The sequence below is a fragment of the Meleagris gallopavo genome, chromosome 1, assembly GCF_905368555.1.
Source record: "Meleagris gallopavo chromosome 1, MGAL_WU_HG_1.1, whole genome shotgun sequence".
In the NCBI taxonomy this organism is placed as follows: domain Eukaryota; kingdom Metazoa; phylum Chordata; class Aves; order Galliformes; family Phasianidae; genus Meleagris; species Meleagris gallopavo.
In genome coordinates, this window is record NC_139404.1 from 47079433 (window position 1) to 47096956 (window position 17524).

Consider the following 17524-nt stretch of genomic DNA (forward strand, 5'->3'; position numbering starts at 1 on the left):
TGTCTTTCGTGTACAAGTTTCCACCTTCTGCATCTATTTTTCTTTTCTTTAGTCGTAAGGCTAAAGAATTAGTTGTATATATTACATAGCAAGAAAATCTAGTCCCACTTGAATTATACCATTTTCACATTAACAAAGTCACTGTTCAGACCTTGGGGGATTGAAGGAATAATCACCCATCCTCCACCCTCAGACGAAGACTGTTTTATTAATGTTTTCTGAGGTGGGGCACAGGGTGTGATTGTTTCATTTAGATCAAGACACCTTTTATGTAAGTTGATTCCTTGCTGGATGTAGGAGTTGAGCATTTAAAATCTGATGGCTTTATTAACTGCCTCACTATGACATACACTACTTTCCAGCCGTACCCACATTCTAGTAGTCATAGTTACAACCACTTTTCAGAATGTCTCTGTGCTTTCCATTTTGACCCAGTTCAAGACTAGCAAATGCAAAGTCCTGCACCTGAGTGTGAATAACTATGCAACAATACAGGCTGGAGAAGGCAACTTTAGAGTAAAGCACCTATGTGTCCTGGCAGACAAGAAGTTGAACATCCTTACAGAAGGGGCAGCCTCTGCACACTGAGCTGCCAGCAGTACACAGAAGTGATCTCTGAGACAGGGCTGCTCCAGTACTGTGCTGAGTTTTGGGCTTTCCAGAGCAAGCAAGACAATGAAGTAGGCAGGCAGAGAACATAAGGAATGAGAAGGCTGAAAGAACAGCCACTGTTCAGTCTTAAGAATAAAAGGCTAACAGGTTAACAGTAGCTTGTTCTCTTCAACTACCTAGTGGCACTGGGCACAGAAAATAAAGAGATAATCCAGGAGAAGAATTAGCTCTCATGAAATAAAATTACCACGAGGGCTGTCAAACGTTTGAGCAGAGGCCCAGAGCGTTTTCTGGGAGAATCCCCATCCTCAGAAACGCCCAAAACTCATTTGGATAAAGCCCCAGGCCACTGCACTGCGCTGGCCCTACTTCAGAGGGGAGGTGCTGGACCGGATGACAAAGAATCACAGAACATCCTGAGCTGGAAGAGACCCATAAGGATCACCAAGTCCAACTCCTGGCTCCACACAGCACCACTCAAAGATTAGAAGTAGGTTTCAGTTTGGTTGCTGTTCTCGTTTGGTTTGTTTGCTGGTTTTTTGTGTTGTTGTTTGTTTTTTTTTTTCAGTTGGTTGGGTTTTGGGTTTGTTTTTTTTTTTTGCATTTTATTACACGTGCTATTAAGAGCGCAGTACAAACTCACTGAGTTACCACAGCCCGCCCCGAACCAAGCAGCCGCTCTCAGCAGCATCCGGGCAGGGCGGCAGCTCGCATCTTCCTCAGCCCTGCCGGCCGAGGCCAGGCCCGCACCGAGCCCTCCCTCCCCACGCCCAGCGGTCCCGAGATCCGGGTGTCCAGCCGTTCTCTCCCGTCCGGCGCGGGGCGGGCGGAACGCGGCCTCTCGCCTGGAAAAGCCGCGCTCGGCGCCGCCGCCCAGAAGGGCACGGAGGGGCCGCGCGGGTTCCTCTTACCCGAATTTACCGCCAACGGCGCCGCCATCTTGGCGAGAGGAGGCGCGGGCCGCCACCGCCGCACCCGGAGAAGGCCCACGGGGAGCGGGGCTGCCCGCGGCGGCGCCTCCGCGGAATGGGGGAGCGCCGCTCCGCTCCGCTCGCCTCCCTGCCAGACGGGGCGAGGTTCCGCAGCCGCACCCCGCTCCCACCCTAGTGCTTGTGAGGGTCAGCGAACGCCGCTTCACGCCGGCAGCGGCAGCCCGAGGGCGCCGTGCGGCGGGGCCTATACCCTACGCCGCGGCCTGACGGGAGTTGTAGGCGCGCCGCGGCCCTCCGCCGGCTGCGGGAAGGGGAAAGGGAAGGGGAAGGCCGAGGCTGGGCTAGGCTTGTCCCGCTGCCCGCGGGAGGGCGGTCAAGCGCGCGGGGCGGCGCGGCTCCTGCCAGCGCTGTATTGCGTGCTGCGCTTCCGTATTCCTTCGTGTAATGTAAATAATGAAGTCACCTTTATTTCATTCATTTCCTCATTCAAGAATGGGGATTCTTATCGTACTAAAGGGGATCTTTCGTATCCCACCCGTGTTAATTAAAGAAGATTGCCTGAAGTCAGTTTCTGCAGCAGGCTGTATGTTCTCTTTGTGAAAAAAGTTAGTTTTTTTTTTTACCCCAAATCAGAGTGGTTTGTGTTTCTGTGTCTGCAAACTGAAGTCTTTACGAAAATAATTTGTAAATTGTTCTACGGTGCTTATTATGATCCTTATTTAAAATACAGGTAATTAAAACAGTGATCCACTTAAAAGCAGTAAACTACATTTTTTGAACAACTTGCTAGCAAGTGTGGGGCATCTAAAAGTGGTATTTTTCTTGGTCTTCTGTGGTAAACTAAGGTTTATAATCTTGTATAACGAAAGGACACTGACAGGAGTTATATAGGGGTTATACCATGAAGAAATCAGTCTTTAAACTCTTCAGTATAAGAAAAAACTAGCAGAAGTAAAGAAAGGACATTTATACATATTGCTGGAGCTAAAGAATGAATGTTACGATCTATGTTACTATCTTAGAAGCGTTGCATATCTGAAGTCAGTTCACTATCCTCCATTCCAGTAGTAATCCAGAAATTCTCTCTCGTATTACCATTAAGATAAAAGAATCCACCAAAAGTATGTATTCATTTTTAGGGTCAATAGTTTCTCCTCTTGAACTTTATTAAAACAATATTTTGCCAGTTGCTAAACAGTGTCCAACAAACTAGACCCATGGGAAACTGACAAAATAAATACTTTTGCTTCAATATAATTGGATGGCAGAGGGGGCACTATAGAGAAAGTAGCAGTCCTGGGGTGCGAGTGAATTGGTGAGATAGCTATAGGAAAAAGAGACCAAAACTAGAGAAAGTTTCTGGAGAGAAGAGATAGAAATGGAATAAAAAAAATAATAAAATAAAAAGTCTGTCTTGTCAAGAATAGCTTTTCACAGATTTCATTGGACCTTGTTTGTTCACTGAGGTTCCCGTTTTCCTGGTCAGCCATGAGCCTGTGCAGACCTACTGTAACAGTAAGATTGGCAATGAATTATTTATTTTGTTCTAGGAAAAAAACAACAGTGCCAAGCAAGAGGTAAAAGTAGAAAAGCTGAATTACTCCACAAACATCAGAACTAATGCAGCCTTTGCACAGTGTTTCTGCACCTTCTCTTTTTGCTCTCAGCACTGCAGAGCCATCTCCCTGCTCCTGCAGTGCATGTGTGCCACCCCAAGACTTGTGGCTGTGAGGAGAGAAGGAACGGACAGGTATTATGATAAATGCACAGACATGTGCTGATCACCTGGCCATGGCAAACCTAATGAATACTTGAGGATTTCTTTCCAACTGCAGGGGCATTAATTTCCATTTTTTTCCGTATTCCCTGATTTACACAAAGCTTGTGAGGACATAAACTTTTGAGCCCATTAGCCCTTGATCATATTTTGTTGGAAATGGTCCAGGAATTACAACAGGTTCAAAAGCTACTGAAAAAAAAATTGGCAGAGTGATTTCCTAACACTCATTTCCTTAAGACACAAGACCCCAAAAAAGAAATAAATACATGAATTTTTTATTATTTTTTAAAGCCTTTTCCAGGCATTAAGAGCTGTCATATTTCTTTTGGCATTCAGATACGGCCAGATTGCACGCACTCTTTTTTTTTTCATCTCTGTTGGAGAAAAAATCCTGTCAAACCACTGCAGATTTAATACTTTAAATTTCCAGATAATTCTTTTGTGATCTTTGCCAAGTGGCCAACAGTAACATAGCAACATGAAGAAAAAACACCGTGAAAAGAGTGGATGGCGTGAGGCAGGCCATTGGGCAATTGAACTTCAGTAGAAAAATACCACATAGCTGCAGCACCTTTCTTTCTCTGTTGGCAATGTGATTTTTTTAAATGCAAAATTGTTGTGACAGCACAGCACCGAGTACTGATGAAAGGATGCATCTAGATAAACCATACAGTACATTCTAACCAGTACATCAGCATAGCCACATTTATCCATGCTTTGATGAGTAGGCAAGTCCATGCATAGTAATTCTTTGCTTTTTCTTGCTTTATTGGCTGTTCTTTAATTTAGGATCTTACTGTTTACCAGGGTCACTTGCTGGTATGGTAGACTATTTTTGTCAAGTCAGTAAAGGAAAAGACTACCTCATTCCTCTTCCTAACAACAGGTCTCAGCAAGTTCTCCTCCAAGACAGCTGGGTTCAGTGAGGGACACATGCTTCCTTCATCCTTAATTAGAGGATGAAAATCTGTGAAGTATCAAAGGCAGGCTGACACTAAATATCTACGATGGACATTGATTCCTCTGGATTCCAGGAAAAGGAAGTCCCCACACTGCCTGTAGGGTACTGAATTCTGCTTGTGCCATGTGAGATCTTGTATAAAATATGTGGTTTTCTGGAGGTGGAAATAACTACTAATAAGAATTAAAATGAACTGCACAATGGAAACCTGATCTTTGCTTTGTGATGTAATACAGGTAATAATAATATCAGATCTACTCATTGTTTTTCATAGCCAAATCACATACCAAAGTACAAAGATAATGATGATACAATTTACTTTGTTTGCATTATATTATGATTAGAAAGAACAATTATTAGTAATATGCAGGTCTTTCTAATGCCCAAGAGACCATCCTTAATCTCCTACCATTAATTTTGAGTATTATTGTGATTACATCCTGCACAGTATAAAACGTTGTGGCTGAAAAAGATGCCTTATTAAAGTATTTCTACATATAGACCAGTCTTCACCTTCTGAAATAAGCCTTTTTCTCCAAAAAGTCAAAAGCATTTCTGGCTACTGATCAGACTATAAAACTTCTTTGAGCTTTTATTTTGACTGACGCTAACACTTGCATCTCAGCTTACTCATCTGTAAAAACGGATATAACATTTCACAGTAGCCTGGAATGCTGATCAACTGGATCTTTAGCCTGGCCATATCTGAAAAATGAAAAAGAATGCATTTTTGGGTTTTATTAACCGAGTAAAATCCTTGACTTTGCTTGCCACGCAGGATAATTCTCCTGAAAACTTAGCTGACTATAATCCTGTCTTTGTTGCAAAAAGCTGTATTTTATACATCAAGATAATTAACTCAGCATCAAATCTTAGAAGAAAAGTGTAAGACCTTTCCTTGCAGTGATTCTCAAAAAAAATAACTTTCTAATTTCTCTGTCTTTCATCCTAGATATTTCTACTGTCACCATGGTATCTAAGATCATCAGAGAGATTGTGTGAGGTTGTTGCTAGCTTGGAAAAGTGGTTTATCTAGTCCAAGACAACAAAGAGCTAAATGTTCTCAAAGTTATATGAATACCTTCTTCAGGATCTGGGAGTGGGGAAAGGAGAGCAGAACAATGGTAAGTGCTGTCCTTCCTATGTCAATTACAACAATTAATGACTATAGGCATCTGGTCATAAATGAGTGCCCTGGTAAATGCCGTAAGTTATTTCCCTGCTCAACAAATGGGCATTTATGATTCCTGTTTGAGCTGTAGAGGTAAAATGAAAAATACTGTTCTTGGCTGTGTAATTTCTCAGAAACTATTTTGGCAATTAACTTTTCGCTCTTCTCTCTCCCAGAATCAAAAATAGCTCTTTTGCCTTCATTTTTTTGTCTTTGTTAGTTTATTTTTTATAATTATTTCCCTTAGGTTCTGAAGGGAATGAGCCAGTGACTAGCGTAGGAGATATGAAATAATCATTGTAGTGTTGTAACAGCTAGTAATTGACAACAAGAGGTAGAGAAACATACAACAGGGAAAATGAGAGAAAAATGAAGTATAAGTAATGTGGAGATATTTAGTATAGCAAGTAGAAATGTTGGCACATCAACTGCCTTATTGATATTCATTCTGTTCAGTGATTTCTGTATCAGATTTACAGATGGTTGATGTTTTTGCTGGTTGCCAGTCTCACAATCTCAGACTTTACTCTGAAATTCACATCGAGCTATTTCCAAGGCACCTTGTACCCTGCAGGCTGACTTACACACTTAACTGTTGGATTCTCATCAGAGAATGGCTGTACTGAAATAGATGTAAGGCACGGAAGTGTAATGAGGTCACTGGCAAGACTGAAGGTGTGAAAGGTTGCACAAAAATGTCTATTGTTATGTTATGTGCTAATAACATAAAAGACGTAATTTTTTCAGTGGTAATGATAGAGGAGATGGGAGAGAAAGGATCTTGACAATTATAATCTGACTTTATGCCTGCAAACTGAGTTAATTTGATATGGGAGCCCATGAGACTTGGGAAAAATGGCATCTCAAAAAGCTTCCTCTACTGCAACATAAATTTGCCTCGTAAGTTATACTACCATTCATTATTTTCCTAGTGCCATCTACTTCTTTGGAGTTCTCTGCGTACAAGACGATAAGCTCCTCCACACTAAAAATGTGGAGAACTTGTCTTGCACACTTCAGGTAGTCAGTTACTAAAGTACTTTCCATGTCTTAATGCTCTGAGATTGCCCGTTCATACAGGGGTCTCCTTCAAATAGGCTACGTAAGAAAAGATTGGCTTTCAGCTCCAGTCCACTTTTGGTTTGTTGAAGTTTTCTGAGGATCAGGAAGAATTATCCTCAGCTGCAAGAATCTGAAGGACATGGACAGAACAAATCAAATTTCTGGAATGGGCAACTGTGTTAATTGGCTGTGTTGTCAAATTATTTCACTAAAAGTCACCAATCTGTTAAAGCCTCCTCCTGCCTTATTTGGTTATGACTGTGCTGCAGAAGGATAATGAGAAGCAATGTTAGCTGTTCACATTTAATAGGGCAATTGTTGAGACCACATGTTCAATAACTCCTACCAAGGTGACACCTTAGACACTGAAGCACTAAACTATATTACATGCTTGAGTAATCAAGGCTGGAGTTTATGGCTTATGCTCATTCAGTTGCTTGAGTGCTTAATACTATAATAGTGGAAAACCTTTATCTTATGTGCAGGTTTTCCAAGTTTCTTGGCACATATAACTTTCAAACCTTTCTTCTAGATGGTGTCAGATAGTCAAAATGAATTTCCCTTATCATTCAAGAGCATTCCTGTTCTAAATCAGACAAAGCTAAGCTTCTGTCTTTGAAATGTAGTGCTAAAAACACCTTGTCAGCTAGTCTGCACTTTTCAATAAAATGAGACCTAACCAATGGAGAAGACAAAATCCTTAGAGTTAATTTTGTATCTGTAGGTGTCCAACACGATAGAATGCTAATCCTTTATGTCTTCCTGCAAGGCCAAACTACTAATGTGGTAAATTAACTTTTGTGGAATTATAATGGATAACAAAGCATACGTAGATGAATAGTTCACTCCAAAGCTAATAACCTATTGAAAACATACATTCAAGAAATACTGAGTTGAGGAACAGAAATTCAAAGGTCAAGAACATGCAGAAAAAATATAGTGACCTACATTCATCATTATGGTTGGTATCTGCACAAAGGTCCATACCAGTTCTCATTCCATAGACAGCAGTAAATTGTGGTTATGATCTCAGGATACCTTTACATTTTGTGTTATCTCTTTACAAATAGCAATCAATATTTGCTTGGAACTAACACTCCAAATGTGTCATCGGGCTGCATTCTTAGGCATCTTGCTATTAACAACATCATTTGGTTTTTTTTATGCATCACAGTTTTTTATTTAATGCATAGTCTGTCTGCAGAGACAAGAAGTTGCGATTAAGTCCAGCCCAAGAGAAGCTTGAGGTACTGGCTCATTCTAAGACATGAAGAAAAAGTTTGCTTGTAGATGTATTTAGAATATAACTACACAAGGATACTAAGCTATGTAAAACACCTGAAAATGAGGTGGCCTTATTTTTAATGAAGAATTGATTGTGCATTTTGAGTGGCTTAGTTTGACATTGTTTTATCCTGGCAGATGGCAAATGTGTTTCAAAGTAATTTTCCAGAACTTCAGAGAAATTTGAGTATCAATTTTGCGCTAAGATCCAGCTAAGATCCAGTGTTAGAGGAAGGATTAATGTCTCCCTTTCACTGGAGGAGTTGAGATAATTTGTTCAGATTGTGAGAGGCTTACTGTGTCCTCCTCCTCAGTTTAACACATATTCCCTATGTCCCATAAAGGTTGGAGGCAACTTTGGCCATGTACACTCAATCTGTCTTAGTGCCACTTCATTTTGCAAAAATAATTAAACTTTCACTGGATATGGAACCAGAACGTGCCAGGGAGGCTTAGAGGTAATTCCACCATTCAAATGAGTAATCTGACCACTAAGAATAAAGACTATTTCTCATGCAGTCTGCTTCAGTCTGTAATTCTTCGGGGAAAAAGCATCCACCTCAGCCAAAATAATTGAGAAAAACACAATCCAAAGCAACTCTTTTTACCTGAGCAGGAGCTCTAGGCATGTGAAACTCAACTACTAATTCACTTTCTGCCTAAATCATAGAGAAATGTAACCTAAGGTCCTACTACTGTGGAGAATTCTTGAAAGCCTAAGCCATGCGTGAAAGGGGACACCACTTCCACCAGGTCTGTGAACCTGGCCAGCTATAACCTTTTTTTACCTTACAGGTCTTTAAACCAAGCTAATCTATATTCCCAACTTTTTTTTTTTCCCCTAATCTCAGCGAGAACAAAATTGGGGTTTTATTTGTATTGATCTCAACTACTCTTATTATACTTTGTGTTTGGTTTTTTTTACCTACTCAGACAATTCAGTGAGTCATATAGCCCCAGCACTCTCAATAGACTGATCTCTTGTCTGAATGTTCTCTCTTTTTCTCTTTATTCATGGCTTCATAAAAAGGATCCAACTCCAGGTCTGGCTTTCATGCATAACCTCAGAAAAAAAGGATTTTTTGAGGAGTTAGTTTCCCTCAGATATAACAGCTTTCTTTATTGCTAGGACTCCTTGTTCATAACAAAAAAAAAACAACAAACCAAACCAACCAAACAAACAAAAAACAAACAAACAAACAAAAAAACCTTACCTCCTTATATCTTTAAATACAGTGCAAACATAGACTTGGAGAAAATTATAGAACAGTATTAATTGTTGATATAAAAAATTAAGTGGGAAACTAAAGGGAGACAAATAAGTAGGTTCTGCCACCACACAGAGCAAGTGTCACTGAGTATGATGTGTGATGTGAGTCTTGCACAATGCTTCTGCCAACATCCTTCTCAACCAGGTCATGGCTGGAGGAGGCTTGCTTGCCAGAGCCGGCCAGCATGAGCACTGCTGTGGTGGGACAGGAGGAATCACCTTTTTGGTTGCCTTTTGTTGCATGTGGTAACATGAACAAGCTAACCAAACTCAGACTTACACACCTTACAGGCAGTTGTGCTGTCGGTCTGCTCTTCTGCAGCCACAAGCTCTCTGCAGACTGTGCTGCCAGGCCTCATTTTTAGAGCTTTTATTTAAAACTTGCTTGAATTTCACAGGTACGAAAGCTTCAAAGAGGGCTTTAAGCAACCATCTTTTTGAACCCGTGCGTGCTGAATTTCTTGGAGACTTCTCTCACGAACAGTTTGCTTCATGACACACAGAGCTACTAAGCTGTAAAGGCCTATAAAAGAGTCAGAGAAGTCATGAAAACCTAAGGCGGCTCTATTTATCCTCTTAATTCCTCAGTTATCTGAGATGAAAGGTACTATTTAAAGGTAGATGCTGTGTCATAACCAAGTTTTCATAAGGATTTACACTACTCAGAATATTAGCCAAGAGCCTTTTACAGTTTTGATTGTTCAGTCACATCAACAATTAAAAAGCAGTGCTTAATGAAACTCAATTAGGCCATCAAGTTTGCTTTTGTATAGGTGTATAACAGAACCATTGTTAGTCTTTTAGCAGTTTCACTTCAGCAGATTTTGAGACCTGCATTCTTTATTTCTACTCTTTGACTTTTCATGAAAATAATTTTACATCAATAAATTGATACTGTACCTATTCAACTGTTTTAAAATGAAATCCACATTGGTGTTTTCTCTTACTAAATTGAGACAAGAAGCTTGGAATTTAACTAGATCTTGAAGACGAAACATTAACTTGCTCATCTTTATTAGGATCTCAGCTGAGATGACATACTGTTTAGCCATCCTGAGGTGAGAAGAAACAACTTCATTCTAGTGAGGTGTTAGAGATCTCCCTCTGATTTCTGCACCTTTGAAGTAGGACAGCAGTGAGTCAAGGTATAAACTGCTCAGAAGAATGAGGAAATGTATATATTACTCAGAAGGAAGAAAGTCCAGTGTCTAGATTCCTATCTGCAAAGAGGACTAAAGAAGAAAGCAGCTAGCAGCTCACTTCCCTGATGTCCCTAATTTTGGCAAAGTCTCATTACCAAAGTGGGAAGGAGCAGGCTGCCCACCTCATCTGCTGGTTCTGTGCAGGAGGGTGAGGAAAGTGCCTGCCCACAGCCGAGCTGAATGGATACCTCTGAAGGGCAACAAAGCTGCCTATGTGTAGGTAACCTATAAAAAAAGCCTCCTCTTACACATCACCCCATGCATCTTGCTCTACGGCAAATTCCCTGCTTTCTCCTCTAAGCAGACTTTTTGTTACCCACTGTTCTTGCTTAGTCATAACTGTACCCTGAAGTCTATGTAAAATTCCAACATAACATGTCCATGAAATTAAACATAGAAATCTCTGGATGCATTTGGTAAAATCTGCTGGGTGCCTACTTCTTTTTGTATTGTGCATAATACTGTACCAGTGCTTTCCACAGTGAAGGGCTGATATTAAGTGGAAACCCTGTGCAGGAAACTGCAGAATGGAAACTCACCTATCCGAGGAGCTGAGTTTTCACTGTTCTCAAGAAAAGTTGCCAATATTCACTTGTTCTGAAAACAATACTTTCATGGGATTCTGCACAAATAGAAGCATCTGAAAGTTTTTGAAGTTGTTGACTTTTAGACACTACATTGTTTATTTCTTAGAAGAAATACTGCTAGGAATGGAGTAAACCAAAAATATCAGCATATTCTTCCTTCTGCCCACATCAAACCAATGACTGTGCAGCATGTTCTAAGGCCCAGCAAAGAGTGAGATCGTATTAAACAAGTGCTTCAGGCAAGAGTAACATAAGACATTAGCAGTGGAAGTGCTGATGGCATCTATACAGATGGTCCCCGCTCCCAGTGGCTCTCGGTCCAGCACTGTTGTGCCACCAGAAGAGAGATGCTCAAGGGGAGTGGAGCAGAGGGAGATGAGCAGAGTAGCACCAGGCACACAGCACAGCCTTCACTCTGTCAGCACATCAAGTGCAGGCTGTTAAGAAGAGGAAATGTTCTCTATCAGAATATAAGGGCCCAGTTTCTCTGTACAACAAGCACATCTATGTCACACAGAGTCTTAGTTGTGGCTCTGCCTATATGCAAGACTGATCTTATTATTCTGGAATCTCTCATTTGTCATCATTGCGGTCAGATTCCTGCAGCTTCTTAAGGAACATGCTCATATTTCTGATAAACAAATGCTTCAACTTTCCTATTTAATGTATTATTTTGGCTATCTTTACCTACCTAATCTCAGGCTTGTCTCTCTATCAGCATTATTTATATAGCATAAAACTAGCTGCAGTAGCTCACATTCCTTTGGCTAAAGGAAGCAGAGCTGCTTGGAAAACTGCAAGGCTGCAGCTAGAGCTTGGCTGGTGCAATATACTTACAAGCACTGACATTCACCTCTGCCCCTTAGTGCAACATCACACTCCTTGACAGGAGAGTTCCTGCCACTCCTGGCCTATGCAGAATGTGGACTTGAATGCTGCAAGACTGTGGAAATTCTTTATGCTAACACTTTGTGTTTATACCGTGACTATGGAATCAATGCAGTATAAAGTATTGCGTTTTCCCAAGTCATGCACTTTTTAATTTACTCTCAGCAAATCCCATACGGCTGAAGCATTTTTATAAGAATGCAAGCAATTCTGAGCTCTGTAGAAAATGCTGAGTGCTGCTGGATGCAGGCAGAGAAGGGCAGAAGAGAAAAAAATGCATTCCTTTGAACACACTAATATAGAAGGCAATTAAGGAATACAACAATAATGAGCAATAATTTTCTCTCGTAATGTATGTTGAACTTTAAAGAGCAGGTGAGGACTCACTGAAAACAATAACAAGTAGCATAATGAAGTCCTGCCTACACAGGGATGTTACTTCAAATGCTTTAGATGAGTTGTCTCGCATGCATTCACAGAGATTGTTTTAAAGTGACTGGGCTTTCGTTTTACATGAATGAAACCCAGGCTTACCAGCTATAAGCTGCACTGAGCTCAGACGAGAATTCTGTCCATTCTCTCAATGATTTCCCCTCATCGCATAACATGATACAGTTTATTTGCTGTCTGGCCCCTGAGTGCCCTCTTCTGTTACGAGATCATCTGGATTAAATCTAGCTGAATGAGGATGGGTTCCTTTGCAATTCCAGCCCTGACAGACAAATCTGCTCACTCCAGAGCACAGCCTCTTTTCTTCCCCTGATACTGTACCATAGGTTGTGTGTAGCAAATCCATATCCAATTTAGTGACATGCCTTAAGTACCATGATTTGTCAAACTGAATGCAAAGGAGAGGCATTCCTGAGAGAGGGACCAGTGCCAGCAGAAAGCAAATACCAGTTGGACTACAAGAGCATGAAAGATTTGAGTGGGTCCTCCAGGACTTTCCCTCCCAAATGCCTAGAACTGGGTGAGTCGGAAAAGATATTAATACAAATCACCACGGAACCCCAGTATTGTAATGTAGTCATAGGGTTTACAATAGTTGTCAAATGATGTCACTTCATATGGGGAGTTGTAGAGCTAATGTATTTTTCAAACCTCTATGCTGAAATGCAAAGACTGATGTTACAAAAATGCTGTTTGAAATCCAGATAGATGGTGAGCTTAAGAACGCTGCAGAGGGAAATCCTGCTATCATGTCCTGTCTTAAATTGCAGCTTTGTACCTCTAATCCAGGCAATATCTGGATGCCACCAGTGACAGTGGAAATGAACTGCGGGAAACATGAGTCTATCTCCACCAGCTTGGCACTGCCTTCCCCAAAATGGTCACTGTGGTCTTCCACAAATGAGAACTCAACCCATGTCCTCACCTCACGCCGCTTGGCTGCTGCTCTCTCTGTCATGCAAACAGTATGGAGGCACTGCAGGAATTAAAGGGAACATGGACTGCAGGGCAGGCTTGCTGTTAACACTGGAAGCAGAAAGAGAAAAAGCAATAGCAGATTTACTTTGGTTCATGCAATGTTCAGCATGCTGCGATCTCAGCTCCTTTCACATTTTAAGAGACAAATTACTAAAATTAAACATTTCAAAATGATAATGAGACTCTTACAATCAAATCTTTAGCAATGTAGAACTCTTGGATTTGGGCCAGTTACTCTAAAGTCTGTTCCTTTCTAGTGCACATGGTGCTGACCTGCATGTGCTATCAGATATGTCAATGCAAAGACTGCATTCCATTTTAGTATTTTACTATTTTACTATCACACAGAGCAGGGCAATGCTACCTTCTTGCTTGTCAGTATTATATCTCTCATTTACTTCTGCAGTTGAATATGTTTCTGTGCAATGCTGAATTCCTTTCTGATCTATCCACCTCACTTTTTCGGTATGACTTTTTCCTCATCTCTTGGAAACACACTTCAAGGTAATATCCCTGCCAACGTGCACTTAGAAATGAAAGCTTGAATCCTGTTGCTGGTCAGCACTCACCAATTCTGGATCTTCTTTTCTCCTTCCCATTCCAGCACAGGCTTTCTATAGCAAGTACATGTAGAGTGGGAGGCATCCTACTTAGTTAAACACCACTGGCTTCCCTGGGAACATCAATTTCCTAGGGAAGCCCAGGCTGAAGAAGCAGATGGTAATGACATTCCAAAATTGAGAGAAAAAAGAAACCTATTATCATTGGCACTGTGTTCTATGTAGAAATGACAAATATTTGCAATTTGTCTCTGGCAACCAGGGCACCATAATGATGATGAACATGAGCCCTGCAAGCTGCTTAAGGCATGAAAAAAATGGTTCAAAATAGAAAAAGAGAATAGGAAGATGTCCATGGTTCTTGTGAATGGCTTTTAGCACAGGAACCAGAAGGCACTAAAAGAACTGGAAGGATGCTTGTGACAGTTTGTGTTAACTTGCATGCAAGTATCTAGCTTCAGAGGAGGCTTGGACAAGGAAAGCAGCACACATGGAAATTTGCTGGAAATTATGCAGAAGGAAAAAAAAAAAAACCTCTGAAGAATATTTAGATGTCATATTCATACCAGTACCTCAAGTGCATACCAAGGTTAATACAAGTAGCAGTGACTTCCTGTAGGTCCCCAAGGATATCTGTGTCCTTTCCAGAAAACAGGAGTGATTTCTGCTTTCCTTTCTAAAGATAAGTGTACTTAGCACTTAAGGTGTTGTCATGCCAGAGTTAAGCTGAATTAGTAAGGGTCATCATGAAAAAATGGGCAGAGGCATCTCAAAGTTCTCACCTTCCCCTAACAACAAAAATTCTTAACAAAAAAGAGTAACAAAGAAGCTTGTGTTTTATATCTTTGTCTACAACACATTCATTTTTCACCTCTATATTCTCTCGCTTAAGGAAGAGCAGAACAAAATCCCTCATCCTGTTTTCCTGGGCAGTTTGGACACTTTCTCCTTCTCTCATAGATTTTGAGCAAGACATAGTGAACACCTGTCACTTGCAGCAAATATTGATCCGGGTCTGCATGGCTCCTCCACCTGACCTTCAATTTGCCAACAAAGCCCTTCATTATTATTCTGCAGTTACTTGGAACAGTCATCCAGTTCCTTTCTCCAGCATATCTGCCCAGTAAAAGGCACCACTGGCCTGAGGAGCAGAAAGACACCTGGGTCTCCCAGAGTGACAAGAGGAATGGCAACATTGTTAACATACACAGCAGTTCAGGGAGCAATTCTTATTTTTGATGCAGTCAATTCATATGAACTTCTAAAAATCCTGTCATCGACATTGTATATCATTCTGTATTATTCATGAACTTCCCACTGTAATCTATGAGATTTTAGAGAAGCTTGAAAAACATCTTTTTTCTTTTTTTTCCCGTTTATGAAACTTGCAGCACTGGGTGCCCCCGCCCGACCACAGCTTCCATCACAACTGGGGAACATCAGCTTTCCAAACGTTAAAGGATTTTCTCAGTCCTAGCATGCTTGAAGGTCACACGTGGTCTGTACTTCCAGCACTCTGACAGACCAGGGTCATTCCAGCTAGCAGCACCTATCCAGTTGACTGTTCAGATGGCAGCTGGTGCTTTCAGCACTGCTCAGATGCTTTGCAGCCCTTACCACTCATGTAAGTACTCCTCATCCAAACCAGGCATGAGGAAGAATTACTTTGTTTTTACTTTTTTTTTTTTTTTTTTTTTTTTTTTCTGCCAGAATCTGAAGGCTACAACCACATCTCTTCCCAAGATGCTCTGCTGTATCACTGACCTGTTTGTATTAAGGGCAGGCGGAGCTCTGCCATCTTTCCTCCTGCCATTAGAAGTGGCATTGAGTAACAGAGGGATCATGAAAACAGCTTGGTTTCTCCTCAGGTTGCAGAACCTAGTAGGGTCCCATGGTTGACACAGCACTGACTGTGGAACATGGCAGTTCTGCTACATGCTGTGAATTCGTGGAGAGCAGGATGCGTGCAAGGGGAAAGGGAGGGCAAACCAAAACAGTAGATCATGTGGATACACATCTTTACTCTAGCTGATGTGCACTGGTTATTTTCAAGAAAATGTGCTCTGAAGTTTTCCTTCTGGATATGGAAATGATTCCTTAGGTCTTCCCAGACCTATTCAAAACAAATGAAGAATAAACCTTTCCAAAGGCAAATAAGGTGTCAAAATGGGACCATGTAAGAAAAATCTATCAAAACAATGACAATTCCTTAAAATCAAGAAAATAATTAATGTAAGGACATCTTACATCTAACAGTGGCCATGAGATGGTCTACTGAATTATTCTTACCAAATTAAAGCAGGGCTATGGGTAATTTCCAGTAATGTCACTCAAAGCAATCTTCACCTATGAAGGCAATTTTCAAATTATTATTGGATGGTGCTGAAATCTGTGTTCATATGGGGCTCAAGCAAAGGACAGCCTCTTAGGAAGGGAAAGTCCCCTCACAGTGGATTTAAAAAAACACAGTCTTAAATCTAACCCAAAAATTGCAGCTTTTAGATATATTCTTCTAATTAATCTTTTAGATAAATTTTGGACTTTTATTCAACAGAACACATTGCCAGGTATTAGGTGAGTCACCAATTACATTATTTATGTAAGCTTCTTACATAATAGGCACTTCTGGAACCTAATGGTTTATACAGAGCTTGACATGGAAATGTGCAAAATATACAGTTTTTCATTTGTATATTATTTTTATACATATGTGCTTGAATTTGATTACTTTGTAGCTCTATATATGGTGTATATGTTCCAGCTGAATATATAAGCAAACAAGGACTTTCTCACATAATATAGCTGTTTCAATTTCACCTCATGCTTTGTTTCCAAAAGAGCACTACATTTCTGTTACCTATGTCAGGACTACTAATGAAAACTATTTATTTTTATGTGATCTGTAGCCAGAAGTAGTAAAGTTAATTCACTGAGCTTTTCTGGTACAGATATATCAATATAAAAAGTGAGGTAATGCTAGCTTGTCTCAGGAAGAACAAGCTGTGTCAACGTGAGGCGCTTCACTGCTAGTGGAGCATATGGTTTGAGGCTGTTCAATACCTTGAAATTCAAAGGTGAATCACAGAATATCCTAAGTTGCAAGAGACATATGGATCTGACCTTATGTCTGAGAGTGATATCAAACGCTCCTTGAATTCTGGCAGCTCTGGGCCGTGCTCGCTGCCCTGGGCATTCTGTTCCATGCCCAATGCCCTCTGGTGCAGACCGTGTCCCTAACCCCCTCCCCTGACACAGCTCCATGCCGTTCCCTCGGGCCCTGTCGCTGTCACAGAGAGCGGAACTCAGCGCTGCCCCTCTCCCCCTAGCAATGGCTGAAGTAACCAAGCCCGTATGAGTTTCCGTCAGCGCGGAGACCAAAGGGAGAGATTCCTTTCTTGAGAACTAGCAGGAAGGAAGGATGCTTCGGTCAAAGTTACTCACGGCCGCTAAACACGAAAACACAATTTCCCTGGATTTTGCAAGTGGAGAGAGGAAACCAAGCGCACGCCAGTTCCCGTCTCGCTGCTTTCTGCTTCGAGCGGGCAACGAACCCGGGATATCCGGCAGCGGTACCCCTGTCCCGTACCGACGTCCTCAAGCAGCAGCAAGGGGACGTGACGCGGTAACGGCCCGGGGGTCTCCGGCGCTCCCCGGCGGCGGCATCGAGCCGTCCGCGCGCGCCCCGGCCGACCCGCCTACAACTCCCGTCGCTCCCCGCGCCGTCGCCGTCGTTCTCCGTCCCCGCGACCGTCCCCCGCCGTTGCTCCCCGCCCACTGTCGGCGGCGC

At 41.6% G+C, this 17524-nt stretch overlaps 1 protein-coding gene and 1 long non-coding RNA gene across 6 annotated transcripts in view; both read right to left on the reverse strand.

Annotated features, from left to right (window-relative positions):
• NUP205 (nucleoporin 205) overlaps positions 1-1840 on the reverse strand; it is a 45235-nt gene extending 43395 nt beyond the window's left edge. Inside the window, exon 1 of the mRNA XM_085223957.1 lies at positions 1524-1840. Within this exon, the coding sequence (XP_085080083.1) occupies positions 1524-1551 (28 nt within the window). The 5' untranslated portion in view covers positions 1552-1840. The remainder of the gene's footprint in view (positions 1-1523) is intronic.
• Positions 1841-2676: 836 nt separating this feature from the next.
• Positions 2677-17511, reverse strand: LOC104910553 (uncharacterized). Of its 5 annotated transcripts, none has more exons than XR_014883362.1 (5): positions 17179-17511; positions 16027-16083; positions 13125-13225; positions 10814-11298; positions 2677-9595 (listed from the first exon to the last, which is right to left on the reverse strand). It is a non-coding gene; the product is annotated as an uncharacterized LOC104910553 (long non-coding RNA). The 5 variants fall into 5 exon arrangements; XR_014883360.1 differs by having other exon boundaries at positions 2677-9267; positions 9357-11298; XR_014883361.1 differs by having other exon boundaries at positions 2677-10896.
• Between the last annotated feature and the right edge of the window lie 13 nt (positions 17512-17524).